General features: G+C 39.6%; 1 protein-coding gene across 1 annotated transcript in view; it reads left to right on the top strand.

Moving 5' to 3' along the window:
• The window catches only part of ncapg (non-SMC condensin I complex, subunit G), a 50058-nt gene that overhangs the window by 24142 nt on the left and 10999 nt on the right, over positions 1–14917 (top strand). The window contains exons 11-15 of the mRNA XM_052040187.1: positions 1005–1094; positions 8057–8236; positions 9110–9220; positions 12153–12272; positions 13736–13969. Of these exons, the coding sequence (XP_051896147.1) occupies positions 1005–1094; positions 8057–8236; positions 9110–9220; positions 12153–12272; positions 13736–13969 (735 nt within the window). The remainder of the gene's footprint in view (positions 1–1004; positions 1095–8056; positions 8237–9109; positions 9221–12152; positions 12273–13735; positions 13970–14917) is intronic.

Below are 14917 nucleotides of genomic sequence, written 5' to 3'. Positions count from 1 at the left end.
TTAAATGCTTTTATTGACATCCTTACAGTTCACTATGTCCCAAATGTTATATCCTCTGGAACTTTAGAAATTATAGCATGTATACTCAAATGTAAATCGTTAGTGTATATTCAGAAAAGCTGTGATACTGGTACTAATCCTTGTAGATGTCCATTGTACACTTTCCTTTTACTACTACACACTGTTTCTTATTACTTAACAGGATGGGTAGAAAAATTGCTACCATTCCTATTATTTCATGAGTTTCTAATTTTAATGACAAGACTATTATGTGGTACCTTATTGGATGCCTTGTGGAAGTCGTATGTGCCATATCAACACCATTTTTCTCACTGCTCTCTGTTGTTCATCTTAAGATTTATCAAATTAGACACGGTTTGCCTTTAACAAATCCCTGTTGGCTTTCTCTAAAGAGTTTGTGCATCCAAGTGACTGCTAATTCCGTTTCTGATTTGTTTCCGTAATGTTCTCCACACCAGGATTAAACTAACTTGACTCTAGCTACAGGGTTTATCCTTATTTTTGTTGAACAAAAGGTAACATTTGCAGTTTTCCAATCTTCTGCAACATTATAGAATGTCTTTATATTTGGAAGATTTTGGTTACAGTCTCTGTAATTTCCTTCCTTCCTTCCCTCAGCAGCCCCACATGCATTGCATTTGGACCTGGTGATTTATCCATTTATGCTCAGCTACATTTCTAATACTTCCTTTTTATCAACTTTTAGTCCATTAGGTACTTGTACATCTTCCTACATTCAGACTTCAGAAGCATCTTCTTTGGTGAAGACTGATGTAAAGTACTCACTTAATACCTCAGCCATACCCTTTGCCTCCATGAGTAAATTTCCTTTCTAGTCTCTGATTAACAACACCTCTCCCCTTTACAACCCTTTTCTTGTACAAAGAGAATATTTTTGGATTCTGTTTGTTTACTGCTATTATTTTTTGCAAACACTTGACAGTTTGAGCAGCAGGTAAATTATTATAATTTTAATATCACAGGTTGCGGAAATAATATCAGATGTCCGACAGCCAACTATTCAGGTTGATGTACCAGAGAATGCTGATGAAGAAAGGAAGAGACAAGTCAAGGTATAACTATTTAGACTAGTGGCTATTTTGGCTCTATATGATTTTTAACATGAAGTACCTTTTAAAAACCAAATTAACAATTTGGAGATTTAACACACCTGAAAAATATTTTTATTACATTACATGCCAATGATTGAATTAAAAGTGAAGTAATAATGTGGAAAATTGGGAAATGGACAAAGACTTATTTTTTAGTGATGGTTTTGGAAGGTTGGCTTTGAAATTGCAATTTGTATGGTACCTTTCGTACCAAGAAGGAAATCAATGTTATAACGTTGTGCATTAGATAAATAGTAAAATGATAAAGAAGATCCAGACTAGTAGTATTAGTCTGATATGGCACAAGAAGGAATTTTGCCAAAATTTACAGAATTTGGCAAAATAATTATTTTTGGCAAGAAAAAATACATATCAAATACAGTGTCGTAGTGGTTATGGTACCAATCCAGCCAAACTTTGGCAGCATGTGACATTTAATTCAAATTGTTAATTTTGAGCTGGCAATAAGAAATGAAAAATATTGGCATTTGAGTCACAAGGTCACAAGACAAGGAAGCAGAAGCAGGCCATTCGGCCCATCGAGTCTGCTCCAAGGAAAGGGAAATAGAAATGAGGAATGGGGGAAGAAGAAAAAAAACTATTCTAATCCCAATTTCCGGCCTTATCCCCATATCCCTTGATATCCTGACTGTTTAGATATCTATCTATCTCCTCCTTGAATGCCCCCACTGATCTGGCCTCCACTGCTGTACGTGGCAAGGAGTTCCACAAATTCACCACCCTCTGGCTAAAGAAATTTTTCCTCATCTCTGTTTTGAAACTGTACCCTCTAATTCTAAGATTGTGCCCTCTGGTCCTGGACTCACCCACCAAGGGAAACAGCCTAGCCACATTTACTCTGTCCTTTCCTATCAATATTTTAAATGTCACTATGAGGTCCCCTCTCATTCTTCTTACTCCAGTGAGTACAGTCCAAGAGCCAACAAACGCTCCTCATACGTAAGCCCTTTCATTCCTGGAATCATCCTCGTAAATCTCCTCTGAACCCTCTCCAACGTCAACACATCCTTCCTAAGATGTGGGGCCCAAAACTGCGCACATTATTCCAAATGAGGCCTCACTAGTGCCCCGTAGAGCCTCATCAACACTTCCTTACTTTTATACACTATACCTCTCGAAATGAATGCCAACATAGCATTCGCTTTCTTTACCACCGATCCGACCTGGTGGTTAACCTTTAAGGTATCCTGCACAAGTACCCCCAAGTCCCTTTGTACTTCCGTGCTTTGGATTTTCTCTCCTCCTAGATAATTGCCCGCTTATTTCTGCTTCCAAAGTGTACAACTGCACATTTCCCTACATTGAATCTCATCTGCCATTTCCTTGCCCATTCTCCTAAAATGTCTAGGTCCCTCTGCAACCTTCCTATCTCTTCAATACTCCCTACTCCTCCCCCTATCTTGGTGTCATCTGCAAACTTAGCCACGAAACCATTTATTCCATCATCCAAATCGTTAATGTACAAGGTAAAAAGGAGCGGTCCCAACACCGACCCCTGCGGCACACCACTAGTAACTGGTAACCAACCAGAAGGAGATCCTTTTATTTCTACTCTTTGCTTCCTGTCAACCAGCCAATGCTCCACCCATTCTGTTATCCTACCCGTAATTCCCTGACCTCTCATCTTATTAATCAGTCTCTTGTGAGGCACCTTATCAAAGGCCTTTTGAAAGTCTAAATACACAACATCTACCGCCTCTCCCTTATCCACCTTACCTGTGATTTCTTCAAAAAACTCCAATAGGGTGGTCAGGCAGGATCTTCCCTTCACAAAACCATGTTGGCTAGGACCTATCTTGCCTTGCGCCTCTAGGTATTCCGTAACCCCGTCTTTGAGGATAGATTCCAATAACTTTCCCACCACTGACGTCAGACTAATAGGTCTGTAATTTCCTTTATGCTGCCTCCCACCTTTCTTATACAACGGAACTACATTTGCGACCCTCCAGTCCTCCGGAACCACACCGGAATCTATCGATTTCTGGAAAATTATCGCCAATGCCTCCGCTATCTCTAAAGCCACCTCCTTCAGAACCCGGGGATGCACCTCATCCGGTCCAGGAGACTTATCAGTCTTTAGCCCATTTAGTTTTCCTAGCACCTTCTCCCTAGTAATCTTAACTAAACTCAATTCCATTTCGTGAGACTCCTGACTAACCGGCACATTGCTGATGTCCTCCACGGTGAAGACCGATGCAAAATATTCATTCAATTCCTCTGCCATCTCTCTATCGTCCATTGTAATAGCTCCCGCACCGTTATCAATTGGTCCTATATCAACCCGTGTCTCTCTTTTACACCTTATGTATTTAAAAAAAACTCTTAGTATCCTTTCGAATGTTATCCGCCAACTTCCTTTCATAATTCATCTTTTCTTTCCTAATGACCTTCTTAGTTTCTCTCTGCAGGTTTTTAAAAGCTTCCCAGTCTTCTGTTTTCCCACTAATTTTTGCTTCTTTGTACGCCGCCCCTTTTGCTTTTATTTTAGCCTTCACCTCTCTCGCTATCCACATTTGTGCCTTTTTTCCATTAAAAACCTTTTTTCTTGGAATATATCTATCCGCAATTTCCTTATTTCCTGTAGAAATTCCTTCCATTTCTCCTCTGCCGTCCCTCCAGCCAGCTTACTCTTCCAATCAATTAGGGCCAACTCCTCTCTCATACCATTGTAATTTCCTTTGTTCCACTGAAATATCGATACACCAGTTATCAGTTTCTCCTTCTCAAACTTGAAACTGAACTCAATCATATTGTGATCACTGGTTCCCAGTGGTTCCTTTACCTTTAGTTCCCTAATCACCTCCGGTTCATTACACAGCACCCAATCCAAAACAGCCGATCCCCTGGTGGGCTCTTCAACAAGTTGCTCTAGAAAAACGTCCCTTAGACATTCCACAAACTCCCTCTCCTGAGTACTACCGCCATTCTTGATTTCCCAGTCCACCTTCATGTTAAAATCCCCCATAATTATCTTCACATTGTCACTCTGGCATGCTTTTTCTATCTCAAACTGCAACTTATCGTCCACTTCCTGACTGCTATTAGGGGGCCTATATATGACTGCTACTATTGTCCTTCTACCCTTGCTATTTCTTAGCTCCACCCACAAGGATTCCACCTCCTCTGACCCAATATCCTTCCTTTCTATTGATTTTATATCACTACTAACCATCATGGCCACACCTCCCCCTCTGCCTACCTGCCTATCCTTCCTATACACTGTGTACCACTGGACATTCAGTTCCCAATCACATCCATCATAAAGCCATGACTCGGTGATTGCCACAATGTCGTATTTATTAACCTGTAGTTGTGCTTCTAGGTCATCTACTTTATTCCGAATGCTACGTGCATTTAAATATAGTACGTTTAGTCCGGTATCTGCTATTAATTTTGTTGTACTTCTATTGTTCAGCAGATTATCATGGCTTTCCACCTGTCTATCCTTCTTACCATCTTCACTACATACTACCTTAGACATGTTCCTATATACCTCATCCCCTATCCTAACATTCTGTATCCTAACATCCTGATTTGTTGTACTTCTATTATTCAGCAAATTATCCTGACTTCTCACCTGCCTGTCCTTCTTGCCATCCTGTTTCTATAAACTCCCTCCTTTACCTTAGCATCTTGTAACCTAACATCCTGGTTTCCATCCCCCTGCCAGATCAGTTTAAACCCTCCCCTACAACTAAATCAAACATTCCCGCCAAGATATTGGAACCTCTGGAGTTTAGGTGCAACCCATCCTTAGCGAATAGGTCATGTCTCCCCCAAAAAAGGTCCCAATTATCCAAAAATCTGAAGCCCTGCCCCCTGCACCAGTCACTCAGCCACGCATTCATCTGCCAGAGCTTTCTATTCTTCCTATCATTGACACGTGGCACAGGTAGTAATCCTGAGATTACTACCCTTGAGGTCCTACTTCTCAACCTTCTCCCCAATGCCTTGTATTCCTCCTTCAGGACCTCTTCTCTTTTTCTACCTATGTCATTGGTACCTACATGTACCAAGACTTCTGGCTGCTCACCCTCTCCCCTCAGAATATTCTGGACCCGGTCCGTGATATCCCGTACCCTGGCACCAGGGAGGCAACACACCATCCGAGACTCATTGTTGCTATCGCAGAATCTGCTATCCGTACCCCTTACTATAGAATCCCCAATAACCACTGCATTTTGCTTCCTCCGCTGGACCACAGTACCAGGCACGGTGCCAAGGTCCCGGTTGCTGAGGTCTTCCTCTATCAGGTTATCCTCTCCAACCGAATCTAAAATGAGATTTCGGTTTTTGAGGGGGACTGCCACAGAGGTGCTGTCTACAAACTCTTTATAACTCCTATCTATTTCCTGCTCGCTCTCCCTAACCAACCGAAGGTCATCGAGCTGCAGCTCCAGACTCTCAATCCGTTCCTTGAGGAGCCGCATCTTGGCGCACTTTGTGCAGATGTAGTTATCGGGGAGTCTGGTAGTCTCCCAGGGTCCCCACATCTGACACTCCAAACATAAGACCAACCCTAGATGCATCTTGCTGAATACCACTGAGTTCAACAAATAAACTAATAACTTACCCCCCTCTATTAGTCTCGCCTCTTTCCCGCTCTCACCGAAGCCCGTTGAGCCAAAGCCTAACCCACTCTGCTCCCTCTCACTCAGCTGCCCGCTCTGACGCTACCCGCTAGATATGTTGGTCTGCTATTTAAATCGCCCGCGTGCTTCCGAGTTACGTCACGCGCCTGCGCAGTCACTCACCGCTATCCCGAACGCTAGAAAGAAAAAAAAATCGCTCCTCATTAATTTCCGGCACTCTCCGCTCTCTGGTCGCTGGAAAGAAAAACTGAAGGTAACCCTCCGACTTTTAAATCGCCCGTGCGCTTCCGAGTGACGTCACGCGCCTGCGCAGTCACTTGCCACTATCCCGAACGCTAGAAAGAAAAAAAAATCGCTCCTCGTTAATTTCCGGCACTCTCCACTCTCTGGTCGCTGGAAAGAAAAAGTCTGCTCTGCCTTTTAATATGATCATATTAATATGCTAAACAATCATATTAAAATTATCTTTGTCTAATTCCACTGTCCAAACTCAATACTCCTTGATTACCTTGGATCATCCAAGGTGGCATCCATAACAGAGAATTTCAAAGATTTATTTTCCTCTTTGGTGAAGGAATTTCTCCTTTTCAGCTGTAAATGGCAGAATGCTTATCATAAAAGTACAACCTCCTAGTTTTAGGCTCTCCAACCAGGGAAAATCACTCTTTGGCATCTAGCATGTATGACCTCTCGGAATCTTGTAGCCAGATTTTATTGAGGTTCATGATAAGTGCCATCGCTGCACCATTATTAGGAAAATCTGGATTTAAACAATAGGAAACAAGATTTTACTAGGTCTTGGATTATGTACCTTGTTTTTAAGTTTGTTTAGTTTTAACTTTCATTTACATATGGGAACATTCTTAGTGGACACTCTTATCCATTTTTTGTTTATACATCTTGTATTGAAGAGTTCCTCCTGTTAATCATCAATCTGTGTTATAAAAAACAATCTGCATATATTATACTGACTAACAAATGGGCAAATGTTTAGTAGGTATGGTTTAATATAGAGAAGTGTGACAATTTAAAAGGAACAATGATAAGAAATACAATTAATTGAAAGGCATTGAAGGAAATGGATGAGGAAGAGGTGAATGCAAATAGACTTTTTTGGCTCTATTTATGCTGGGTTCTTCTGGTAGTTCCTCACAAAAGTGGAAGTCTTGATCTTGTTGGCCTAGCTTTCTTGACAAATTTCCTGAATGCACTCCATTGCTGGAATCTGCATAGACAATAGTGGTGGAGTAGGAGCTTATTGGAATTCTTCACTACTGTCTTTGGGGAATCTGCTCTTGTTGATCCTTTGCCGGTATTGACCAAGTTTCATATCAATAAGCCCATTTATTTTAATGGTGATTATACAACTGCAGAGAAAAAAGTGGGTATGAGAGGAAAAACAAAATAAAGGGATCAATATTATAGAACCATTAATCAAACCTGCTTCTGAATGTGTTCCCCATCTGTTTACAATGTAATATATAACTTCACTGGCTTTTTACATTATATGTTGGGTGATTAAGCAAAAGTCATCTATTAAAGTTGATGTAAAAATTATTGTCCACTCTCAATTCCATTGTAATTCAAAAGATTGGAATTGAGGGTTAATGGTGCTCATAAAACAAATCAGTAAACTATAATTCTGTTAAGTGCCGAGCAGCTATAACTCCAGAAATGGGGTGAAACGTGCTGGGAAATACTGGCAGTTCTACCCCATGCTGCCGGCGTTCGCCCTCCATAACTGGAAGTGCATAAGTTCTGAACTTGTTAGCCAAGTTCCACTGTCACTTTCTTGGCAGCACTTAAGTTGGGAGTCTAGTGGTGTAACATAAACATTGTGAATTCCAGAGCAGTTAGTATACTAAAAAATCTGCCTGCTGAATCTAAGCCCATCACTTCAATGGAAAGGAATGACTGTGAGGGAGAAGGGAATGAAGGTGACATGCATTTTTTTGTTAGGTATTGCCTTAATATTTTTAATTATTTAGAAGTATTTAAGTGACTTTAATTTTTAATATTTGAAACTTCTTATTTGCGACTTGTTGCTTAGTAGTTTCAGAATGTTTCTGAATATTTTGGACACTTAGAAGAATTTTAAGTATTGCTAGAAGGCAAGCTTAGTTTTTTGGCTATGCTGACTGTTGAGACTGTCTGTCATGATTCTCATCTTTAAAAAAAAAAGCCAAGATTTTGATACACCATTTGCAAGGGTGATTGCTCATCCCAACTGCAAATTCTAGCCCAGTTTTATGAATACCTGGGCATTACTGTGTTAATACGGCCATCTTCCTTTTCTAATTCCTTTTGCAGCTTGCCAATATTAAAGTTCAACTGATAGAAGCGAAACAAGCACTGGAAGAGAGTATAGCTACCCAGGATTTCATTTCTGCTTCAAAGTTGAAGCAGAAAATTGAGGAATTGGAAAACATCAGAACTGAAATGATAAAGGCAACTGAACAACCAGAAGTTAAAGAAGTTTACACTGAAAAGGTATTCCTTTTAAAAGAAATCTTAATAACTAATAGTCATCTCTTCAAGTTAAGCAGATATGAATAAATGTATGCAATTTATTGATTGTTGACCTTTTCATACCATTAACTAACATAATAATTGTCCCTTTAGGTATGTAACTGAGCTTTCCCACCAATCCCACTCTCAACCCTTAACTGTACTCTTTGTTCAGCGTTAAATTCTAATTTGTACTTGAATTCAGTTACAATCCTAAAAACTCAAAAGTATTGCTCATCAAGTTTGTAGTCATGTCACTGCTCAGAATGGAACACTTTGTGCATTAGTTCTTTGTGTTATGTATTCCCAGGTAAGATATAATAGTGACCGGCTACAAAGCTGCTATATCCACTGCCCCCCTGCTATGTCATTGTATTAACACGGAATCTCCAATTTCTGCACCAGCTTTTTTTTTAAATAGTTCTTTTGTAGTGGCTATCAGTTAATTCTGAGATTAAATTTCTGTCTTGTGAATCGCACAAGTCCTTTCCACTTAGAGTTAACAGATATAACTGGGTTGGTTTTAATAGCATAACTGAAAATCTTCTGATTGATTATTATAAAGTTTTGTAAAATAAAACTGATGATTGAAAACATGTATCTTTCTCTCAAGACACCAGAAAATAATTTATAATATATGTCTGATTAAAAAGTAATTCTGTTCAGCTTGTAAACCCAGTTGTATTACCAACATAGTGACGGTGGAGGTGAATAAGTTTATTAATAGCTTGGGTCTAGTGAAAGCTTCACATTAAACTTGAAAGGTTGGTTTGTTATCCACAAACTGCTTATTTTTTGACTTTTCATGGAATAATAACATATTATTTTCATGTGTTTTTTTTTCCTCATAAAAAGGACGACCCTGAAACAATGTTAAAATGCCTGATCATGTGCAATGAGCTTCTCAAACAAATGGCTGTTACAAAGGGTCTGGGTTCAACCCTGAATGGAATCACAGAAGCTTTGGTATGGTTTTCATATTTACCACTTGGACTCTTTACTGATTCCTGGTTTGTCTGTAAATCAAATGTTTTGGATTGAAACAATATTTTAGGAAGTGCATTTTGTTCTCAATACCATGAAGATTTTCTATGTAGATTGTGAGGGGTGAAAGGTGATTTAAAAAAAATGCCTACATCCCATTAATTAAAATTTTGAGCTTCTGGTATCCGTTGAACTTTGCTTTTTTTGATTTGGGATTTATTTAAGTATGCTAAAAGAAGTGCTATCCCAAAAACTGAAAATTCAGACAACAAAACCAATGCAATAGGACTGTGCAGCCAATTATTTTTTTGCATTTCTGAAATGTAGGCATTGCAAGCAAAATCAACATTTACTGCTTAACCCTAACCAAGGAAATGATTGTGAGCTGAAAGTAATACATTTCCAAATCAGGATGACGTGCGACTTGGAAAAGAACTTGTGTGTGATGGCAGTTCATAGCTCCAGTTATCCGTGATTTTGTTGGATGACAGTAGTAGGGTTTAGGAGATGTGGTGAATTCTGTACATAGTATGTAATGCCTCGAGTGTATCTGTGGTAGAGGCAAGCATTCAAGTGCCAGTCAAGTTGTCGCTTTGACCTGGATGGTGTGGGACATATATTTAACCAAGCTTCTAATGTGCCTCTTTAAATGGTGGAAAGAAATTAATTCTGGAAGTGAAAAAACTAGTGAACTACCATCAGAGTGAACCTGAAGCAGGTGATTTCAGCACCAAAATAATGAACAAATCTATTTAATCATGTCCTCATCAATCTGTTTGACACTAAAGCTGTTCCTGAGTGATTTCACAAACAATGGATCTGATCTGTTGTGATGGTGAAGGGTACCTAACTGGAGGAGGTGGCGACTCAATGATTCCAGAACCCAACATGTTGGGGAGGGAAATGCAAGGTTTTTACCCAAACGTTCTGAGTGGATGATCTATCACAATCTCCTAAGGTTGTTTCCATCTCAGAAGCTAGTCTTCAGCCAATCTGAACAGCTGAGTGGACAGGAAACAGCAAAGACTAACGTCCTTGTAACAGCCTGGCTGTAGTGCTGAAGAACTGTGCTTTATAACTATGTTCCTTTCTAGCTAAAATAAAAACATACTGGAAACATTCAGCATGCCAGGCAACATCAGGGTTAAAGATTCTTCATTAGCATATCCACTCTAGCTAAACTGTTCTGCTGTAGCTACAACATTAACATGAATATTAGAAGAAAAAATGCCAGCTTGCATTGTGTTCACAAAATGTAAGACAAATTCAATCTACCCAATGACTGATCTTTCAGTCTGCTCTTGGTCGTTTAAATGATGGAAGGTGATGCAGTTTATGTTAATGAGTTAATGGTACATCCCAGTTTTAGTTCTGTCAGAACCACTTGGATCCAAGTCTCATAACAGCCTTTGTCCAAACAAGGATGAAAGAAGTGAGATGAGAGTGATTTGCCTTTGACATCAAGGCAGCACTTGACTGAGTAAGGCATCAAGAAGTCCTGGTTTAAAAAAAATAAAGACAATGGGATTCGACAGGAAAATGCTCCACAGGCTGGAGGCATAGCTAAAACAAAATAAATTGATGGACTGTGTTGGAGGCGAATTATCTCTGCCCCAGGGCATTGGTGCAGGAGTTTCTCAGACAGCATCCTTGGTATACCATTTTCTTTAATGACCTTCCCTCCATTGTAAGCTCATAAAAGAGGATGTTTGCTGATGCTTGCATGCTGTTAAATTACATTTGGAACTCTTTAGATAATGAAGTGGTCCATGCCCTCATGCTGCAAGGCAAGGACAGTATTCAAGTGTGGCTAAAGAATGACAACATTAGCACCACACAAGTTCCAGCCAACAAAAGAGAGTCTTACTATTGACATTCAATGGGAGTACTGTCAAATCCCCCGTCAACGTCCCTGGGGCTGGCAGTGGGGATGTTGCGGGTTTGGGTCACTGTTCACTGTTGACCAGAAAGTTAAGTGGACTGGTCAGGTACAGTGGCTGCAAGAATAGATAAATAACTAGTTATTCAGTGGAAAGTGGCTCAGCACCTCCAACAGTGTAGCACTCTCATAGAGATTCAAATCAGTATGGTGCAAGTGCACTTTGAATGCCCATATTGACTGATAGTAGGAAAAGAATAGACAAAGTTTGTTACTTTTTGATGAACTGTGAATTTTCTTGTCCTGATGAATATTTGTTCCTTGGCTAACACTATGAAATAAAAATACACAAACCACTTCATTTACTTACATAAATTCCATTTGAGTCGTGACTGTTAGTTTTGCTTAAGGAATTTCTTCCAACACCACAGCACCCCTCCGCACACTGATTAAACTTGTAGCGAGAAGCAGCTTCATCTGTTGCAGTGTGGCACTGCACATGAATAGGACAATGCCACTCACTTGTGTTGTAATTAAAATTACATGGGGCCCCTTGGAGGTGTGGGGAGTGTGGGTGGTGGCGCATGCACAGAACAAATGTTACCGACAAATAGCTTAAAATATTCTGCAGTTGCCAAGCTCTCTGGCTTTCTGCATTCAGAAATATTCAAAAGACGTACAGGTTGATAAGTTAATTGGCCATTGTAAATTGCCCCACTGTGTAGGTGGGCGTAGAACCTGAGGGGAGTTGATAGGAATGTGGGGAAAATAAAATGGCATTAGTGTAAATGGGTGCTTGATGGTCAGCTTGGACCCAGTGGGCCAAAGGGCTGTAATTGTGTTAGGGGAAAGAAACTTACTTGTTTATTTTGTGTGTGGTTGTGCCAGTTTTGCTGTTTTTGATGTATCAGTAATTTGAATGCCAACTAACTATCCCTTTTAATTGTTATAGATGAATTGCATTGTTGTAATATTATTTGGTAAAATATATTTCACAATTTGTATTTTTTTTGTTTTCCAATATGTTTCTTTTAGATACTACCGAGTATTGCAAATGTTAATCCTGCAGTAAGAAATATGGCAGTCTTATGTTTGGGTTCATCTGCATTGCACAACAAAGACTTAGCGATTCAACATCTGCCACTGTTATTGCAGGTAATAGAAATGATGGACAGAGTAATAGAGAATAGATGGACATGTTTTGCAAAGCATGACTTATTTCCTACTTTTATTATTCACTAAGTAGAAAAGAGAAGCAGATGATTGCAGAGTTTCCATAGTTTAAAATCTTTTGAACTTAAGTGTTTTTACATTAAGTAAAAGTTTACTGATCACATGCTACAACCATGAGAGAGCCTAGAAAATGCAAGATCCAATGAGCCACTGACTTGAGCAATCTGAGATATCTGCTGCAGGAGTCTATATGAATACTGGTACCAGCAGCTATGTCAACAACAGACTGAGTTTGCTTGATGCCAAGTTGAGCTTGCATGACAGAAGCTTGAACTTCCACAGCAATTCTCAGACAGAGCAAAAGCTGAGATCTTGGGTATCAGATGCTACGTGGTGACATGGTCTTCATGTGGGCTGGAATTACTTGTCTCTCTCAAGCTGTAAGGCTGGAACCAGACCTCTATGGTCCTTGACTTTGCATCCAGGCTTTTTACTAGGCCTGCCAAACAAAAAATTTTGCTGTGCATATCCATCAGCTTTCTGTAGGCTGTCTGATCAGAATGCACATAGATATCTGCAATGGAATTTGTGTACAACTTCACCCTATGAGTAGCTGGGACTTAGGCTTTCCTTTTCCCTGGTCTAGCCAGGAGCCACTCATAGCCAGGGATTCATTACATACTGATCTTGCCTCTATGCTAACATCTAAATTAAGTTTGATAGTAACTAAATTTAGTGACCGTAAGTGTCATATATAGTTGAGGATTGTAAATCATAAGAAATTATAGGATGGGAGAAGGATTTGGTATGAGGATACAGACATTTTCAAAGTTTTCAGAACCACCACCCCACCCTGCCACCCCCCCCACTTCCAGCCCACCCTAATGGCCTATGATGAGCAATGAGGTGATACAACAGCCACTGTGCAGTACTTTATCCTTGATGAGAGAAGGAATTTGGGTGTGACTGACTCTCTCCTCCTGCCACTTTCACGTGTCTGAGGATTTCTTGATCTTCAGCTGATACAGGGTAACTTGCTCCATTGCCAATGGCTTTACTGCATTATTGGAAAACAGTAGAACCCTCATTCTCATTTTTGTGCTATTACTTTACATCTCTCTGGTCAGAATGAGTTCCAAGATGCCTGTCAGAATTTTATGTAGCCACAGTGCAGCTTCCCTTTAATGCAGGCTGACTTTAAGTAGTGAAGGTTAGCTTTAACTGGTCATTGCCAATCATAACATTTGAGCTGCTGCTGAGCTGTTAAGCCATTGAACAGTGCAGTAGCACAGATTGCATGCAACAATGATGTAACTGAGAAGGCAACATGAAATTGGTGCTGCCTGCATGAGAAATAATGGGAACAGGTTAATCACACATTCTGTCCTTGCAGTGATTTGCTACTATCTGAATAAACAATAATATAGCTTCTTTGTATATTATAGATTACTCAACTTGATGAGGCCAGGGTGAAAATAAGTGCATTACAGGCAGTTTTTGACATTCTGCAAGTATTCGGAATTGAGGTTTTCAAACCTGACAAATCACAAGTTATACAAAATGAGGAGATTAGTAGTGAAACAGAAAAATCAACAGCTGAAGAAGTAGCAGAGCCTTCTGTGGAAACGGACACAGTTAGCAGTATCCTTACACTGCTCTTAGGATATTTAGACAGTGAGGTAAGCATAACCAGTGACTTTTGAAATTGCATTTGGGATATCTGGGTAATAGGAGTGGGTAATGGAAAAAGATCGTGGGAGAGTGAATATTAAAACGTGCATGTTTTAGTCATGTAAAGTCATATCATATGCACCATTTCTGCTTTAATAATATTTAAGAACATGAAAAATTGAAGAAGAAGCCTGCTTTGCTATTCAGTAAGATGTAGCTAATCCCCTACCTTAATTTCACTTTCCTGTGTGATCCTTGTTTTGAAGATCTATCATAGTGTGTGATTGAGCATCCAGAGCCATCTGGGTTATTGAATTTTAAATATTTCCAATCCTCATTTTAAAAAATATTCCATGTCTCAGTCTGTAAAGTTTACTCCTTTTATTTGGATAGATTTTTGGATTGCAGAAGAAACGAGAAAAGGTTAGAGCATGTTTGATCTTACTGAATGGCAGAGCAGACTCAAGGACCTATTTCTCCAAGTTCTTATGTTCTTCTCCTGAGAAAATGCACCTCCATTTTGTACTCTTCAGCTTGAAGAGTCTATCCCTTTACAGAGACTTTTGAAGAGAGCACCTCTCATTTTTCTGAATTTGTGGTAGTATAAGCAATGAATAGTTGTTCTTAAACAACCCCCTAATTGCAAAAACCAATCTAGTGAATCTGTAATGCAACATCTTTTATATCCTTTCTTGGGTGCAGAGATCAAATGTACACACGGTAATTGAAGTGTGTTTATAGCAAAGCCTTGCATAATTGTAGAAAATCTTCCTTAACTTTTGCACACTGACCTCCTTGCAATTTAAGCCAGTGTACCTTATGCCCACATAATTGCTCAAATTGTCTGTTAACTTTCTGGGCTTCATGAATAACCATAACAAGTTACCCCTTTACAAGTTTTTTGCATTTAATGTTTTTCTATTCTTCTTACAGTTTCCGTCATAATCTGCCTACTA

This window comes from Pristis pectinata, chromosome 2 (assembly GCF_009764475.1).
Source record: "Pristis pectinata isolate sPriPec2 chromosome 2, sPriPec2.1.pri, whole genome shotgun sequence".
Taxonomy (NCBI): domain Eukaryota; kingdom Metazoa; phylum Chordata; class Chondrichthyes; order Rhinopristiformes; family Pristidae; genus Pristis; species Pristis pectinata.
The sequence above is the reverse complement of the archived record's forward strand: the minus strand, read 5'-3'. Positions and strand labels throughout refer to the sequence as shown.